We start from the raw sequence: 16,858 nt of genomic DNA on the forward strand, positions 1-16,858 counted from the left end.
CCACTGAGAGATGCTTACCAGTATATAAAAGGCTTTAAAATCTTGTAAATATTATTCATGGAGAAATGGCTATATTTATATAGCATCAAGAGCCAGAAGCCCTAAGGAAAGTAACCTTCCTAATTTATATAGCCTGCCTTTGCTGGAGATGACCTGAGGAAAAAAAGCTTCAAATCTTAGCCGTAAAAACTGTTAAATGCAAACTTGACTTTCCATTTCAGTGGCTCCCTGTCCTTGGCCCTTGGATAACTCTCGAAGTCATCCAGGCAGAGGCTCTAGTGGTTTCCCCCTCTATGCAAATAAAGATGCTTGAACAACGCTGGATACATTAGAATGCTACAAGACACGGACACTTGTGGCAAGTTCTGGTGATCCCTGTATGCAACAGTCCTCCAACAGTCTAGGGAAACTCTGCTGTGGGGGTAGCCACAACTGAGAACGGAGGAAGGTCCCCCAGTGGCTCAGCTCACCCTATCCACTTCCTCCCCAACACCTCCCCGTGTGCCCGCTACCTAACGATGAGTTCACCGAACAGGAGAAAAGCATGAGGCTTTTGAGTTTCCTGCAAATAACAGCTACTCTAACTGGCGAGGTTCCCAGAGGCCCATCAGGGCTCCTACACAACTGTTTTTGACATTTCTATCATTTACCAAAACTATGTCTTACACCTGGTGCAAGTTCCATGACGACATGTTACCAACACTGAAGCCCCCAGGGAACTGGTTTGAGGAGCTTCTCCTTTAGACCTCATGCTCTTTTATACTCCTGTCAGGCTCCCAGTGGATGAGTCCCCTGTCAGCTCCAGAGGAAAACTGACTCAAGGCAGAGTGGTTAGCTACACTGGCATTCATCTTAAATGTTCTAGTCATTTCCCAGTCTTCAGTGTAATCTTTTCAAGTGACTCACAGACTTCCATGTCCTGCCCCTCACACCTGGCTGAACCTGCGTCATTGGAGGCAATGCAGTAGTACTGCCCAGAGTCATCCTTGTGGACAGCATTGAAAACCTGTTTTAGAAATGACAAGTATTACTTCACTCAACAGGACAAGCTAAGTGGCAGACACCAAAGCTGACACCCATGGCCCCAAAGTAGCCACAAAGTAGTCCACTCGCCTGCAGCAGCCTCCCTGGCTCTACTCTCCTCACCATTTTCCCGCCCTGCATCAGAGCTTAGCAAGGAATTCCGTCCAGGATGCAGAGACAGCAAAGCTAGGCAATAACCAGAAGCAGCCCAGTTCACTTTCCCTCTGAAGCCAAACGGATCCTAGCTGCTCTCCTTAGACAAATACCAATACCCTATACTGATTCACCCGATCACTGCTTATAGCTGGGTATCCCCTGCTGAAGTGTCTCAAAGCCAGCACGTCCTTTGCACATGGCCAAGTCATGCTGTTTCATTTTCTTTTCCCTCCCATGTGACCTCCTACTCCCAGTAGGTTATTATTTTCCTTTTCTTTCCTTTTTTTTTTTTTTTTTTTTTGAGACAGAGTTTCTCTGTGTAGCCTTGGCTGTCCTGGAACTCACTCTGTAGACCAGGATGGCCTCCAACTCACAGAAATTGCCTGCCTCCTGAGTGCTGGGATTAAAGGCATGGGCTGCCAACCACCACCAGACACCAGGAGGTTATTCTGAAGCAAATTCAAGGCATGTTTAATCCATACGTATGTATCTCAGCATGATATAATCACAATTAAGTAGGATTCAAACAACCCACCTGTTTACCTGCCCCTTGGTCTCATCTAGATGCACAGGTTTCTGTTTTGTTTTACCCCTTTGAACTTGTTTATAGAAAAGCCGAAGCCACCTTTCCTATAGCGTTTCTGATGTTCTAGGTTTTGCCTCTACCTTGAAAAGGAGCCTCCCTGGCTCTCCTTACAGGCATCCTAGGTCCCAACAAACGCAAATGCTTCCCCACCTTTGGAAGAGATCTTACCAGAGTGCCTGTCTCCGAGTTCACATGGAAAGAGGAGTTCTGGAACCTGGGATTGGCTCTGGAATCTGTAGGCAGTGGCACATCGTTGCGGTACCAGCTGTAGTGAGGTCGGGGATAGCCCTCGCTCTCTTGGCACTGCAGTGTTGCCTTCTTTCCTACAGGCACAGCTGCTGGAACTCTACAGACAGGGGTCACTGGCCTCACTGCAGGCAAAATACAGGTTAGTGTTTAAAATCTCAGCACAAGCCCATCGTACCAAAACCTAGTGAAATAAACCAGCTCTGACGACCACCCCCCATCCACTGACTGCCTGCTGCCTGCACCCTGCTCACTCTCTTGAGTTCATTCCAGGCCCGTGAGTCCAATCTCTCAGTCTCCAGTTCTTCCACCTTGAGGAGTTAGCTGAAAAGGAGGCTGCAAAGGCAAGTCCCTAAGGCCAGTGAGGAACACAGCAGGTGTGTATTCTCATCTTCCCACCCCATCACTAGACAGCCTCACTGGCTCCCCTCCCAAACTTCAGATAACCCCAGGAACCCAGCTCTGGAGGAATGAATCAAAATATGAGCTAGTCTCTTGTTCTAGAGCTAAGGACTGACCCATGAGGTCTGGCCAGTGGCGATGCTGCACACTAACAGGACCCACCTTGCACAATTAACTCAATGGTAATCTCATCAACTTCCTTTCGGTCCTTTAGAGCAACGACCTCACAGCGATAGATGGCTGAGTCCGACCGTGTCACATTCCAGATCCTCAGAGAAGTTTTTCCAAACACATCTGTGCGACCTGCCAGGTCTCCTATAAACAAGAAGACACAAGATACTAGACACTAGAAGACAGCGTGGGGCTGGACTTCATGGCAGAGCAAGAAGACTGCACAGTGCTCTGTCCTGTCCCTGTGTGAAAGATGTGTCATGAAAGAAAGTGCCATGAGGACCAGGACACTGACTTCTCCCCATGTGCAACCTGAGCATTAAAACTAGTAGCTGGTATTTAAGATAAAGCCAGGAACCCTATTTCTCTTTATTATCCCCAGGAGGAGATAACTAGTCAAAGGAAAAGTTCAATGAAAATTAAAGGAAAACCAAATAAACATTGAAAAATAAAGTCCACAAAGGATGCTGTGGCTATCCACATGAAAAAGAAGAAAGCTGGGGCTGGAGAGATGGCTCAGTGGTTAAGAGCATTGACTGCTCTTCCAGAGGTCCTGAGTTCAATTCCCAGCAACCACATGGTGGCTCACAACCATCTGTAATCTGATGCCCTCTTCCGGTGTGTCTGAAGACAGCAACAGTGTACTCACATACATGAAATAAATAAATAAATAAATAAAAACCTTAAAAAATATAAAAAATTTAAAAAATAAATAAGTAAGTAAGTAAAAAGAAGAAAGCTGACCCTTGGCTGCCTCCCTAGTTAACAAACACCCACTAAGAGTTGAACAAGAGCTGGGCATGTATTTGGAACACTATAAGCTTACAGGAATTGAGTTTGAGATTAGCCTAGGCAACACAATAAACTCAGGGCCAGCCTGGGCAACATTAGCAAACTGCAGTCTCAAAAAGTAAAAAAGTCTTAAGGAAAAAAGGCCTAAATATTTTAGATTTATTTACTTTATGTGGATGAGTGTTTTGTCTGCATGTATGTACAGCAGATATGTGCCTGGTGTGTGTGGAATCAAACTCAGGTCCTCTGCAAGAGCAGCCAGTGCTCTAACCACTGAGCCATCTCTCCAGAGGGCATAGTTTTCATGACCTTGGCTTCTGTAACAGATTCTTAGATACAACAACAGAGACACAAACATGAAAATGTGGGGATATACTAAATTCCATCAAGCTAACAGCTGTGCTCTAAAGGATGTACGCAACTGAGAAGGCAATCTACACAGTGGGAGAAACCCTCCAAGCCACGTCAGAAAAAGGACTCACCTCTACAAATCTACAACTCAATGAAAATACAGACTTTTTTTTTTTTTTTTTTCCGAGACAGGGTTTCTCTGTGTAGCCCTGGCTGTACTGGAACTCACTCTGTAGACCAGGCTGGCCTCAGAAATCCGCCTGCCTCTGCCTCCCAAGTGCTAGGATTAAAGGCGTTCGCCACCACCGCCCGGCACACAGATTTTTTTTTTTAAATGAACTTAACAGCTAGATCAGATATTTCTCCCAAGAAAATCTCCACTGCTCACTTTGCACATGAAGAGATGAAACTCCACTCGGATACCTTATACTCTCTAGGACTACTAAGATAAAGGTCAGATGATCCCAAATGTGGGTACGACTATGGGAGAAGCACTGAAGTGCAAGTGTAAAATGCAGAAGCCAGGCAGGGCTGGGCAGGAGGTGGCTCAGTGGTTAAGGATAGTTACTACTTTTGCAGAGGATCCAGATTTGGTTCCCAGCAACTGTATGGTGGCTCACAACCATCCATAACTCCAATTCCACAGGAGCTAAATGCCCGCTTCTGACCTCTGCACACCCAGCATACAGATGAAGTGCACAGACGTAGGCAGGCAAAATACATACTTTAAAAAAAAAAAAATGGTGACACCACTTTGGAAAGCTACTTGACAGTTTCTTCAAAAACTCGCCATGCAGCTACCGCATGGCCCAGTAGTTGTTTCCTTGGTCTTCACACAGAGATGAGTACAGAATACTTATGGTAGCCAGTGTAAAAGCAGCCCATCTGTACTCATCGCCTGATGTGTGCTCAAAGCAGCACCCACACAGTGAACAGTGACCCCAAGGGAACCCATCTCTCCTTAAAGTCCTATGCTAAGTCAAAGAAGCCTTACATGACGTCTCTGGAAACCGCAAAGGCAGAGAGGTGTGTGGAGAAGGGGTGCTGAGAGATGAGGGAGGGCCCTGACTATTCATGGCATGGGTTTCTACTCTGGCTACGGAAAGGTTCTGGGATTGACAGGGTGTTTCCACACCTGTATGAGTACAGAACCTGAATTTACACTTCCAGGGGGACAGGTGTAACAGGAGGAGCAGGTGTAACTGGAGTAACAGAAGTGACAGGTGTGACAGATGTAACAAGTGTCTTGGGCACAGCACCAGTCCTGCCCCCACCCTTCTGCTTCTTTGTGGTATATGTCCTTTATGGTAAAACCTCTGATGTCCACGAAGAGAAAGTTGTCACTGTTGGTGATGGGAGTGAAAACTCAGGGTCTCGTGCGTACCAGATCAGTGGTCCATCACTCTGACCTCCCCACCCCAGCATTAGGGAAATAAGAGTTTTCTTTTTTTTTTTTTTTTTGGTTTTTCGAGACAGGGTCTCTCTGTGTAGTCCTGGCTGTCCTGGAACTCACTTTGTAGACCAGGCTGGCCTCGAACTCAGAAATCCGCCTGCCTCTGCCTCCCAAGTGCTGGGATTAAAGGCGTGCGCCACCACAGCCCGGCAATAAGAGTTTTCTTAAAGATTTACTCTTATTACTTGTAATTATATGTATTGAGTGTGGGTGTGTTCAAGTATGAGCACAGCACCTGCAGACTACAGAGGAGCTGGAGTTACAGGCTGCTGGGAGTGGGTACAAGGAACTCAGTCCTCTGCACAGTACACACTTAACAATGCTATCATCTGTCCAGCCCCAGCCCCCCCCCAAAAAAAAATCATTAGGTTTTTATAGTTTTAATAAGTGGGTTGCTTTTTTAAGACTTCCTTATTTATATTCTTGGTGTAGGAGTGTTTTGTCTATACCCACATGCATGCATTCATGGCCTGTGAAGGCCAGGAGGAGGTGTCAGATCCCCTGGAGTTGTGAGCTCTAGAGGGCACTACCACTGAGCTATACATAGAGTTCTTGAAGATGCTGGGGTTTGACCTTGTTTTTTTTCCCCCCTCAGTCCTAGAAACTGAACTCAGGGTTTCAAGAATGCTAGGTAAGCAATGTACCACCGAGTTACAGCTGTAGCCAACAAAGTATTTTTAAGAGCATACGACTCCTGAAGACCGGTAGAACTCAGATCACAAAGCCCACAACTTCGCTAAAACTGAATGTATCTGCACTGGACCTCCTATCTACTCCTTCCCTCGCTGCCAGATGGAAAGTTACATCCTACTCTGCCTCTCACAGCCCCGGCACTACATCCTCCAGTACAGCCGATCCTAGCAGTTCTCCCGTTGAATTTCCTATGGCCCTACCTCAGCTCAGCCACTGTGAGCAACCCCACCAACCATACTGCAAAGGAAATCTGATCTGGTTCTGCTCGCAGCTGTGATCACCTCCAGTCCCTGCAACTTCTCTTGCACCTCTGATGGGTACTGCCTGCTGTCCAGACAGCTGTGCCTGACACCCCATGTACCTCCCATCTTCCTCATCTCCCTCTCAGCCAGGCCCCAGCTACAGCTCTTCTCAGCAGCTGAGCTCGCCCTGGTTTCTGTGTGTCCATATGTAGCATTCTTGCCTGCCACTCCGTCTCTCACCATGCAGCACGTGCTCTCTTGGAGAGTGCCTGAGCACTCTACAGCCTACTGAACTGATGCCTTGCTCTCAGTCTCCTCCTCCTCCTCACCATTCCATGGTAGCTTACATTAATACTGCCCCCAGATAATGTCCTGTTGCAGGTCGGTGTAGGAAGGTCCCAGACCTAACACTGGACAGACGCAGGGGAGCGCAATCCTCTGTCCCCCACACTGCTGTGATGATCCCTTTGGGGACTCACGCACAGTATGTCTGCCATGGGCCATAACAGCATGGTTTGCCATAACAAACAAGGAACTGGTTCACTGTGATTTCTCAGGTGATCTGTGCAGAGATCCAAGTCCTTACTAAGGAGCTGGGATTTGTTGAAGCTGCATTGTACAGGTACAGGCAGGCTCAAAATATCAATGCTGAAATTGAAATTTTCTCCAATGATAAACTCAGAAAGTCAGAACAGTCCTAGCCACAAGAGCAGGTTAGTAGTCTAAGGAAAATATTACTATAAATAAATTCCACGAACTAAGGACAGATGGACGTTAGAGGACAGTGGGCTCATACCTTGAATCTTGTTGTCAAAATATACATATGTGGTTTGGCCATCTTGGATTTTCTTCCATTCAATCCTAGGGTCATTTGTCTGTGAATCTGTAATGATGCAAGACAATTCCACACCTGTAGAGCAATGGGAGAAAGATTATAAGCCTAAACTTTCCAAGATGAGTTTCTGCCAGAAAAAAAAACAATAAAAACATTAGTAAGTATTTCACTATAGGGAACACACCCTCCCTTTAGACACCCCGCATCTAGTATGTGAGATGTCTTTGTTGTGTAGGTACAAGGATAGGCAAGAAACAGATGGCAGTCAACGTAAACTACACAGTGTGCTGCTGTTCTGCTCATACACAACAGCTACCCTGAACATTCTTGGCTATTACATACAGGGGAGTAGGGGCTGGAGGGATGGCTTAGTGGTTAAGAGCACTGACTGCTCTTGCAGAGAGCAGTTCAATTTCCAGCACACAACTATCTATAACTCCATCTCCTAGAGATCCAGTGGCCTCTGCAGCATCCTCCTGACATACACATAGACACATAGTCACAAATAAATAGTTTTTGGACAATAGATTGGGTGTGATGGTGTACATGTTTAATCCCAGCACTTGGAAGGCAGAGACAGGCAGATCTCTGTGAGTTCCAGCCTGGTCTCTATAGTGAATTCCACACCAGCCAGGGCTACACAGTGAGATCCTGTCTCAAAAAAAAAACAAATATATAAATATATCAATACAATAGTCACAATAGAACAGGTGCTGGGTTGGCTGCAGAGCTACCCAATGTCCACTAGAGGGCCCCATTCCTCTCCATGTTTCCTCCTACTTACTTTCAAATTCCTGTACCACTGGGTTTCGGTTGCTGGATTTGAGATTCACTGCCTCTATCATGCATCCTGAAGGAAAAAACAAAAGTAAAATAAGACAGCCCCATAACAGCAAGAAACACTGGGTAGAGGCCACCACGTTTCCTTCCATGTATCTGTGTGTGTCCATCACAAAACAGAGGGGCTGTGAAAATACATCCTCAACAGTGTCTTAGACAAGCAGCAGTTGATGCTTTCCTGTTTCTCATAATCTAAAAGAATTTAAGGAAAAATTTTTGAAAGTGGAAATAACCACCCATCATTACTACCCAAGACGATAAAGGACAGCACTAAAACCCAACAAGCTTTGAACAGAGTGACTTTCCTGTGTATCCTAATGAGCCTCGGCGTGGCCTCTCTGCTACAGCTACCCTGGGTAGGCTTCACAGGCATGTTGTTTGAGAAGGTCTCTCACTGGTCTGGAATCCCAGATTAGGATAGAATGTCTAGCCCTCAATGATCTACAGGCTCTCTGCCTCCTCAGCGCTGAATAGCTGATATGTGCAACCACACCCGCTTTCTGACACGACTCTAGAGACCTAACTAAGGTATTCAATGCTTTCAAAGCAAGCACTCTATTGACCAGATTCTCTCTCTAGCCGATATTTTATTTTTAAGTGGCACTTAGTGTCTTAGGTTGTGTTTCTGTTGCTGATAACGCACCAGGACTAAAAGCAACTCGGGGAGGAAAGGGTTGACTTCATCTTACGTCTCTTCACACTGCACTACTGAGGGAAGTCGAGGCAGGAACCTGCAGGCAGGACTAGAAGCAGACGCCAGGGAGGAATGGTTTACTGGCTTGTTCCTCATGGTTTCCTCAGCCTGCTTTCCTCAGGACCACCTGGCCAGGGGTGGCACCACCCACAATGGGCTGGGCCCTCCCACATCAGTCAGTCATTAATCAAGAAAATGGCCCACAGACTGGCCACTATGATTTGGTGAAGACATCCCTGTGAGTTGTTGGTCATAAAGGCCTCAGAGGCACTAAGACCAGGACAGGCCGCTGCCACTGCTCTTGGTTGTCCACTAACCTAATGTAAGTCCAAACTGATAAAGATATTATTGGCTTTAGATACAGGGTATAGAGAAATCAACTCAAACTGACCAGGAAACTAGCTTACACTGTTGCCAGAAGATGCTCTGTAGACTGCTAACGAGAAAAGATATCAATGCCCTTACCAAGTGCTGGACACTGCATGCTATAATACTGACCTGCTGGCAACAATGGTGTGATGTGAGGGGTCACCCTGACCCACAGGAAGTATTTCATGCCTAGAACTGGAAAGGTGGTCAAAAGCTTATGGCTTGGGGAATCCTACAACCGTTGCTCTGCTAAACACCTCTGTGGTCAAAGTACCGTCTGAAGATTTACGTTTTCACCCACAGATCTGTGTTTCTCTCAACCTTGAACAGAGAAGCCTCTTTTTGAGGTGCAGAGTTGTTAATGCACAGACTCATAAAACTGGTCCAAGAGTCGAGTATAAGTAATGAAGAGTGTTCAGCTATGCAAGCATCATCCATATCAATTCCCCACCATCCAAAGCTTAGAGAACTTTGCAAAACGAGGTGGAAAGAACATTTAAAAAAACAAAACAAAACAGAACAAAAACAAAAACAGGGGATGGGGCTGGAGAGATGGCTCAGCAGTTAATAGCACGGACTGTTCTTCCAGAGGTCCTGAGTTCAATTCCCAGCAACCACATGGTGGCTCACAACCATCCATAATGGCATCTGATGCCCTCTTATGGGGTGTATGAAGACAGCTACAGTGTACTTATATATAATGAATAAGTAAAAACCTTTGGGCTGGAGCAAGTGAGGCAGGAGCAAGAGGGAGAAGGGAAGGGGAAAAACAAAACAGGGACTGGAGAGGAGAGATGTGGAATGCTCACTTCTGGATATGGCATAGCTATTGCATGCATCGACTCATGACATCTGTGGTTACTATTGTGCCCATAACCAGAACAGATCAAGCCAGTCAAAACCTCCCAATGTGGTTGAGGGAGGGCCCAAGAGCCGCTTCTTTCAGAGAAGTACTGGCAACTGAAGTCTTCTGAGAGAAAAGGAGTCAAGTTTTCTCTGGGGATGCATCATGCTGATAGGTTGTTGCTCATGTCACAACGGATGTCCACACATTCACTCATGTGCATATGGAGAGCACTGATGTGACTCAGTTATTAATAACAAGAACATCAAAAAGGAGGAGGACAAGAAGCTACAAGGGAAATAGTGTAGGAGGCAATGGGGTGTTGGGAGGAGGTGGAGATGTAATCAAAACATTGTATAAATGCATTTTCCAAAAAATAAAATATTATTTAAAGTAATAAAGTAATAAAAAGAAAAAAGCGAGGGACCAGGAGTGGTGGCGCAGGCCTGTGACTCAGCATCAGGGAAGTTGAGGTTGGAAGAGCAAGAGTTTGAGAACAGACTTGGAAACATGATAAACCGAGGGCCAATTAGGGCTACAGAGTGAGACCTTGCCTCAAAAAATAGGAGTTAGGGAGAGAGAATAAACATCTGAAAATCCCTTATCTATGATCTAGCTACTTATTATCCAAATGCTAAAATCGTCCAAACACAAGGACTTCCTACAATGTACCAACCACAGGTTATTTGTAGTACAACGAGAACAAGCAGGAGAAAAGTTGACATCCGTAAATCTGATCAATGCAAATGAGGCTGAGAGGGTCACAATACGTCAGGTCATTTCCGAGTGTTCATATCCTCTGGTTAAGAAGCTAGCTCCAAGAATTACCAGCACCCCACCCTTCTGGACATCATACCCATAAGGCAAATTTGTGCTTTCCCTGGGAAAACAACAGTAGTCAGGGGAAGGAAGGTCACATGAAAATACACTAGCTAAAGAGTGTAAGATGTCGCATATGAGGAGCCAGTCAGTAATGTGCAGAGAAGACAGACCAGAAATCAGACCTAAACTTACAGACAGCATGATTTTCACAGGCACCAACTACAACTTCTTGTAGATCAGCTGACTATTCTGCTAAAGGAAACTATCATTCTGCCTACAAAGTGATGCTTACTGTAGAGAAAAGACCCAGAAAACCCTGTGCTTCCCCCCCCACACACACACACACCAGTACTTTGACAGATGGAACAGGGCAAGGATACACCCAGTGCTGCTGGGGTTCTAATGAGCTGCATCTCTGAGCATCACTGAGGCTACCTAACAACATTCTCAGCACTGACTCAGCCTCCCCATACCCTTGAATGTAAAGACTACTGCATGTACATCCCAGGCAGGGGACACAGCCTACTGGCAACAAGCACAGTCAGGAATCAAGCCCGGGAGTTTGGACTTATCCTTCCTACTTCATGATTTATTTCACTAATTTTCTTATAAGAAGCAATGCAGAAATCTACCCAGAAATAAAAGAGACAGCAACAGATGCACATAATGGAGATTTTATACTAAAAGGAAGACATGAATCAGACCCTGAAGTCTAAATCAGACAAGTTTGCAAGGGAAGTGGCTTTTAAAAGGTCTCGGTGTGATGTGCAGTTGGCAAGGTCATCTCCAACCCACTTCCGCCCACTCACAACAAGGAACTGGGCTAAGGGAGAGGGCAGGGAATAGGCAGGATGAGGATAATAAGGCACAAGAGGAAACACTGGTGCTCTGATGTTCACGCGCCCTTCCTCATGGCCAGCACCCAGAGCTGCTGTGCTCTCCGTTTCCCCTTCCCTTTCCTTATCGGGAACAATTGAGGCACCTGTGGACAAGAACTGCAGTTTCCTCCTTCAGTGTTGAGAGAGCTAGAGACTCTGACAGGGCCTGTGGCTAGGACGGCAGGCAAGCTCTACACCAATACAATTTTCCTAAGCCAGACTCGGAACTACACACACACACACACACACACACACACACACACACACACACACTGGAAAGGGGACTGTGAGAGGAAAAAATCTAAAGCGAGGGAAGAAGAGGGAAGAGGGGGTAAAGGGAGAACAAAATAGTGTATTTTTTCTCATATATGAGAGATGGGGGGATGTCAAGAGGAGGAGGACATTGTTGGGGATGGACAGGGATGGGCAGGGGAGGCCAGAGGAGCAAGTATGAGCAAAGTATAATGTGCACAGATAGAAATGCCAGAGTGAAACCACTATGCTAAAAAAATAGGTAAAGGCAAGGACCACTGTCCAACCTCCTCGGAATGTGCACATCTTTAGATCTTGCCAACATGCCTGGAGGTTTTTACACACAGTGCTACCTAAGAAGCCTTGAGCAACCGCTCGTTCAGTGGGGCCAGGCCCCCATCTGTAGCTGTAGTAAAAAACAGCCTGTTGCCCAGCCTGGGGACACCCATGTTTCCTTCTACTGCCCCAGAGTGACTGGCTATAAAACACTGCGACAAACCCAGACCTAAAGCATTGAACTGTGGAGCTTCGGCCCACACACTTGTTAGCTCTGCAGTCGGCTCATTCTGGCTGAATGTTCTAAGGGCTGCTGCGCGCACGCACTGGGGAGAATTCAGCTCCAAAGGTGACTACACGGCCCACAGGAACACTGCTCAGCATCTCAATGGCAACTGTGCATCTTCCTCCCTCTTCTCTTCTTTCTCTGACATTAAATCCATGCAAACAGGAGACTGGATCTACGGACTCATGAATAAACTGCCACAACAATGGGAGAAGGGGCCTCTATCGTTAACAGTGGCTTTACTTACCTACATGGCCAGCCAGGAGAGGAGATCAGGAAGCTTAGCTTTTCATGGAAAATTACATTAACTGCGATTTATACCAATTACTATAAACCAGGAGGAAATTTTTCTTTTAAAATTATTTCAGTCTACAATATGTTGTTGCTAAAACCTAGTTTATGTGTGACTGGCTCTCAGAGGATTTATATTTAGCTTTCTGGCACTCTGTTCACTTTGTCTCCTGCTCAAAAGAAAACTTTCCCCTAACCAGGACTCAAGCCGAGAATATCACGTCAGCACACAGCACTGTGGGACTGTGCTGGCCCACTGGGGCTCAAATCTAAATATAAAGCAGCAACACAGGCTTTTCCATGGACATTAACTGCATGTTTACTGTTCAAAACACAACACTTGCTTATACCTGTTCAGTGAAAGCCACCTTACAGAAAAGTAGTTCAGTATAAAGCATCATTTCAATAATGGCACAGAGCATTAGCCAACTTTCCAGGAATTTAAATTGAGGGAGAGCAAACGCAGAACGCTATTGTCCAGAAGCATCCTCCTGCACAATGCAGCAGAATATGCATCATTCAAAACAGGTTCTGACCATAGCACAACGAGAGGAAGTCCTGCTTATACCTACCAATGTGATCAAGGCCAAACTAAGTGTCAATATAATCTAACAGAGCCTTAAAAACGACATATAAGTCTAGCTAGTGATACATGTGAGAGGGCAGGACATGTAAGCTTTAAGTCAGCTTGGGATACAGAACACCACCATGTCTTTCTGGAAAGAAGGAAGGAAGGAAGGAAGGAAGGAAGGAAGGAAGGAAGGAAGGAAGCTAGCTGGGTTGTGGCACACACCTTTAATCTTAGCATTCAGTAGAAAAGGAAGTAGATCGCTGAGAGTTCAAAGCCAGCCTGGAAAACACAGCAAGTTCCAGAACAGCCAGGAATACACAGAGAAACCTTATCTTGGGGAGAAAAAAAAACCCACACACAAAAAAGGATCAGCCAAACAAGAAGGGATTAAAAATAAATCTGGCTTGAATGGTTAATTTTATGTGTCAATGTGGAGGGTGCTTTTGCACAGCATTACTATTTAAACTGTGGAACTTTGGGTTCTCTGGTATCATTAGATCTTATCCTAAAACTGGCTGCAGATCTAAACAGACTAAAGAGTGCCCTCCCCATGGAAGAGGAAGTTCTTCAGCAAAATGTCTTTGGGCCTGGTGATCGCACTGTCTCTCCAGGGTCCCCAGGCTGCAGAGATGCAGTGTACATTCTTAACATGCCAGCTTTCATCATCTCAACACAATTCCTTCCCACGCCTCTTCTCTGGAGATCTGTTTCTCTGAAAAATGCTGACATGCTGTGGCTGTGGTACTTCTTTTAAGAATAATGTATGTTCACATATACTGTACACATGCTCTCAAGAACTCCCTGGGGGAACTTCAGTGTGTAGAACCAGAGCAGTGGCTCACCACATCCCAGGTTAAGTCAGATGAGATGCTGTTTCTATTTGATTCCACTGTCTCCTAACTCAAGACACCAAAGATTTCTTTTTTAAAAAATACTTTTATTTTTAACTATGTGTATATATTGGGGTGACAGATGCACAGGATACCTTCTGAGTCCAAAGACAGCATCAGATCCCCTACAGCTAGAGTTAACAGGTGGCTTGAGCCACTTGATGCAAGTGCTGCCTGTGAAACTCAGGTCCTCTGTAGGAGCAGTACGCATTTTTCATTGCTGAGCCATCTCTCCAGCTCCAAAGATTTCTTAAGCACAGATGTGATTAATATCAAAATAGGAAAATTCTGTCTAATAATACTTGAGACAGACATGAGTAAAGAAATAGCTGTCCTGGAAGAAGTGACCACCCCCCAACACACACACACAACACACACACACACACACTCCTCTCCTTTCTCTAAGACGTTGCTTTGTACACTTGAAAGAGAAGGTCTGGGCTTTGTAGAGGGAAGTTCAATGTGCACAGAATCTATAAGGAAAGACCAAGAGAGAAGAGGGGACATGTGCATTACACACTCCTCAATACGCGGGGCAACATGGCCTCTGCACCCCGTCAGCACCGAGCACTCTTCCAGGAAGAATAAAGGAAGAAGACAGCAAGTAGGCCTGAGGACAGGTATGGGAGGCAGAAAGGCAGAAGGGGGAAACAGGAAGGGAAAGAATCACCCAAAGCAATAACCCACCTCTTTTTGTAATTGATCGCTGATCCCCATCCTCTGTGATCATTCAAAAAGTTTATACAACAAAAACCGAGCTGAATGGCATCCCTGCTTGGCTCACCATGAGTTTAGGTTTGGCTGAAACAAGTATAGAGCTATAACATACTTAGGAGAGAGACAGTGGTCAGCATGTTCATACAAGCTCAGCGTCTTCACAGTTTCTAACAGCAGAGTAATCAGACCAAGAGTATACTACCCATGCCTCAAAAGCTCAGAGAGACATCTTTTTCCATGAGACTCGCCTTGGAGGTACTGAGGCATGACAACGGTGATGAATAAATTCACAACATGTGTCAAGGCACATTCTTATTCTGTAAAACATCTCATCTGCAAATATATCATCCCTAACACTTAACCTGACTGGAAGGAAACCTGGGCCTGATGCAACTCTGTGTGAGCTGGTCCTGTAAACACTATTTGCGTGTCATTACAAATTCTGGTATCAGAATTCCAAGACAAAAATATGTGCTCTTATGTGCCACAAAGAATATATTCAATTCAAATGAAATATATTCAATTTAATTCAAATATATACTAAGTTATATTTGCATTCCAACTGTATAAACTCTGCAATAATCTTCCATCTTGCTTACACACTCCAAGGCCCTCTGTCTCTGCAGCCTGAGGAGGTGCAAGAAAACAGCCTTAGCTGCTGTGGTCAAGGACAGTGAAGGAATATGATCCTACTTTAAATGTAAATGGAATAGCCACTTCATGGTTCCCAGACCTACCTCAGGCCACTGGAAAGAAGGGATGAGATTTCTTTATCACATTGTCATGGCAATAAGAAACATATTCAAGCTAGGAGTTTCAGCTTTAACATGTTAAAAGAAAAATAAACATGGTCTAAAAGTATCCAGTGTAACTGAAATGTTGAAGGATGAGGAAAATTAGGAATGGTTTTATGGGGGGAGAAAAAAGAGTAAATTCAATTCTCATGTGTACAGTTTAACTTCAGCTCAATCTCATCAAAATATACACTACAAAGAATTTGTCTAACTCATGACTACTGAGTTATATACTTAGAAATAAAGCAATTTAGTTTTATTTTTCTTTCCTCAACAAATACAAATATTCATATGAGCTAAGTGTATTAGTTGGGTGCCTATAATTCCAATACTTAGAACACTGAGCTGAAAGCAGAGCATTTGAGGTAAGTTCCAAATGCACAGCAAGTGAGAGGCCCATCTGGACTGCAGTGAGACCTTGTTTCACAAAAGGAAAAAAAAAAAAACCACTGTATTTTAAATTAAAGCATGAAGGAAATGCATGTATAGTCAGTATACAAATTATACAAATATGAATAAATATATAATAATATATATTTAGCCAATAAATATAATACTTCAAAGTAAACATTGTAGTTTATGTTTAGTTTAAGGAAACAAGCTAATAAGAGTAAATACTATACTTTAATGTCATACATATAATCACGACTAAATATCTAAAATTCACTGAATAAATAAATTCACAAATACAAGAAAAAGGCAAGAATGAAAAATATTTTTAAAGAGGTATCAAAGAAAATGCAACACATGGCACAGTAAGAAAGCTGGGCCACTGTGCTGAAGGAATTCACAGTATTAATGGTGGCAGGCTCCAGACTATGTAAGCAGCAGCCTTCCGTTGGTAAACTCCACTTGCTTGTTTTAAAAGAGAGGTGCTACTTCAGAGGGAAAGAAACACTTTGGACTCATGCTGAAGGTGACTGACCATTCTAGCCCAGAATGAAAACGAAGCAAGGGTTCCCTAGATAAGTTCATTCCTGTTAATTTCAGGTGTCAGAATTCAATGAATTTAGTCCTGCTTAATCTACACACTTTTTATGTCCAAAGCCACTGTGAAAAAATGATCATGACATTTTCTCTGTTAGTTTGGCATAAACATATATACTATCCATGAAATAAGTTACTTTAATTAAAAAAAAATCAAAAGATGCTAGGAAGGATGACATAATGGAATTTCTGGAGTATAATGCTGCAACAGTAGACACATGACTAAGCATTTATTAGATGCTGCAACAGTGAATACATGTCTAAGCACTTACAGGATGCTGCAACAGTGGACACATGACTAAGCATTTATTAGATACTGTAAGAGTGGACACATGATTAAGCACTTATTGGATGCAGCAACAGTGGACACATGACTAAGCATTTATTAGATGCAGCA

General features: G+C 44.5%; 1 protein-coding gene across 2 annotated transcripts in view; it reads right to left on the reverse strand.

The window, feature by feature from the left end:
- Jam3 (junctional adhesion molecule 3) overlaps nt 1-16,858 on the reverse strand; it is a 56,793-nt gene that overhangs the window by 2,142 nt on the left and 37,793 nt on the right. For both annotated transcript variants that reach the window (XM_028763836.1, XM_028763838.1), the window contains exons 2-6: nt 7,735-7,800; nt 6,912-7,025; nt 2,576-2,728; nt 1,934-2,136; nt 907-1,006 (exon numbers count right to left, since the gene is read on the reverse strand). In XM_028763836.1, the coding sequence (XP_028619669.1) occupies nt 907-1,006; nt 1,934-2,136; nt 2,576-2,728; nt 6,912-7,025; nt 7,735-7,800 (636 nt within the window). The remainder of the gene's footprint in view (nt 1-906; nt 1,007-1,933; nt 2,137-2,575; nt 2,729-6,911; nt 7,026-7,734; nt 7,801-16,858) is intronic.

Source organism: Grammomys surdaster, unplaced genomic scaffold, assembly GCF_004785775.1.
Source record: "Grammomys surdaster isolate TR1022 unplaced genomic scaffold, NIH_TR_1.0 140, whole genome shotgun sequence".
NCBI lineage: Eukaryota > Metazoa > Chordata > Mammalia > Rodentia > Muridae > Grammomys > Grammomys surdaster.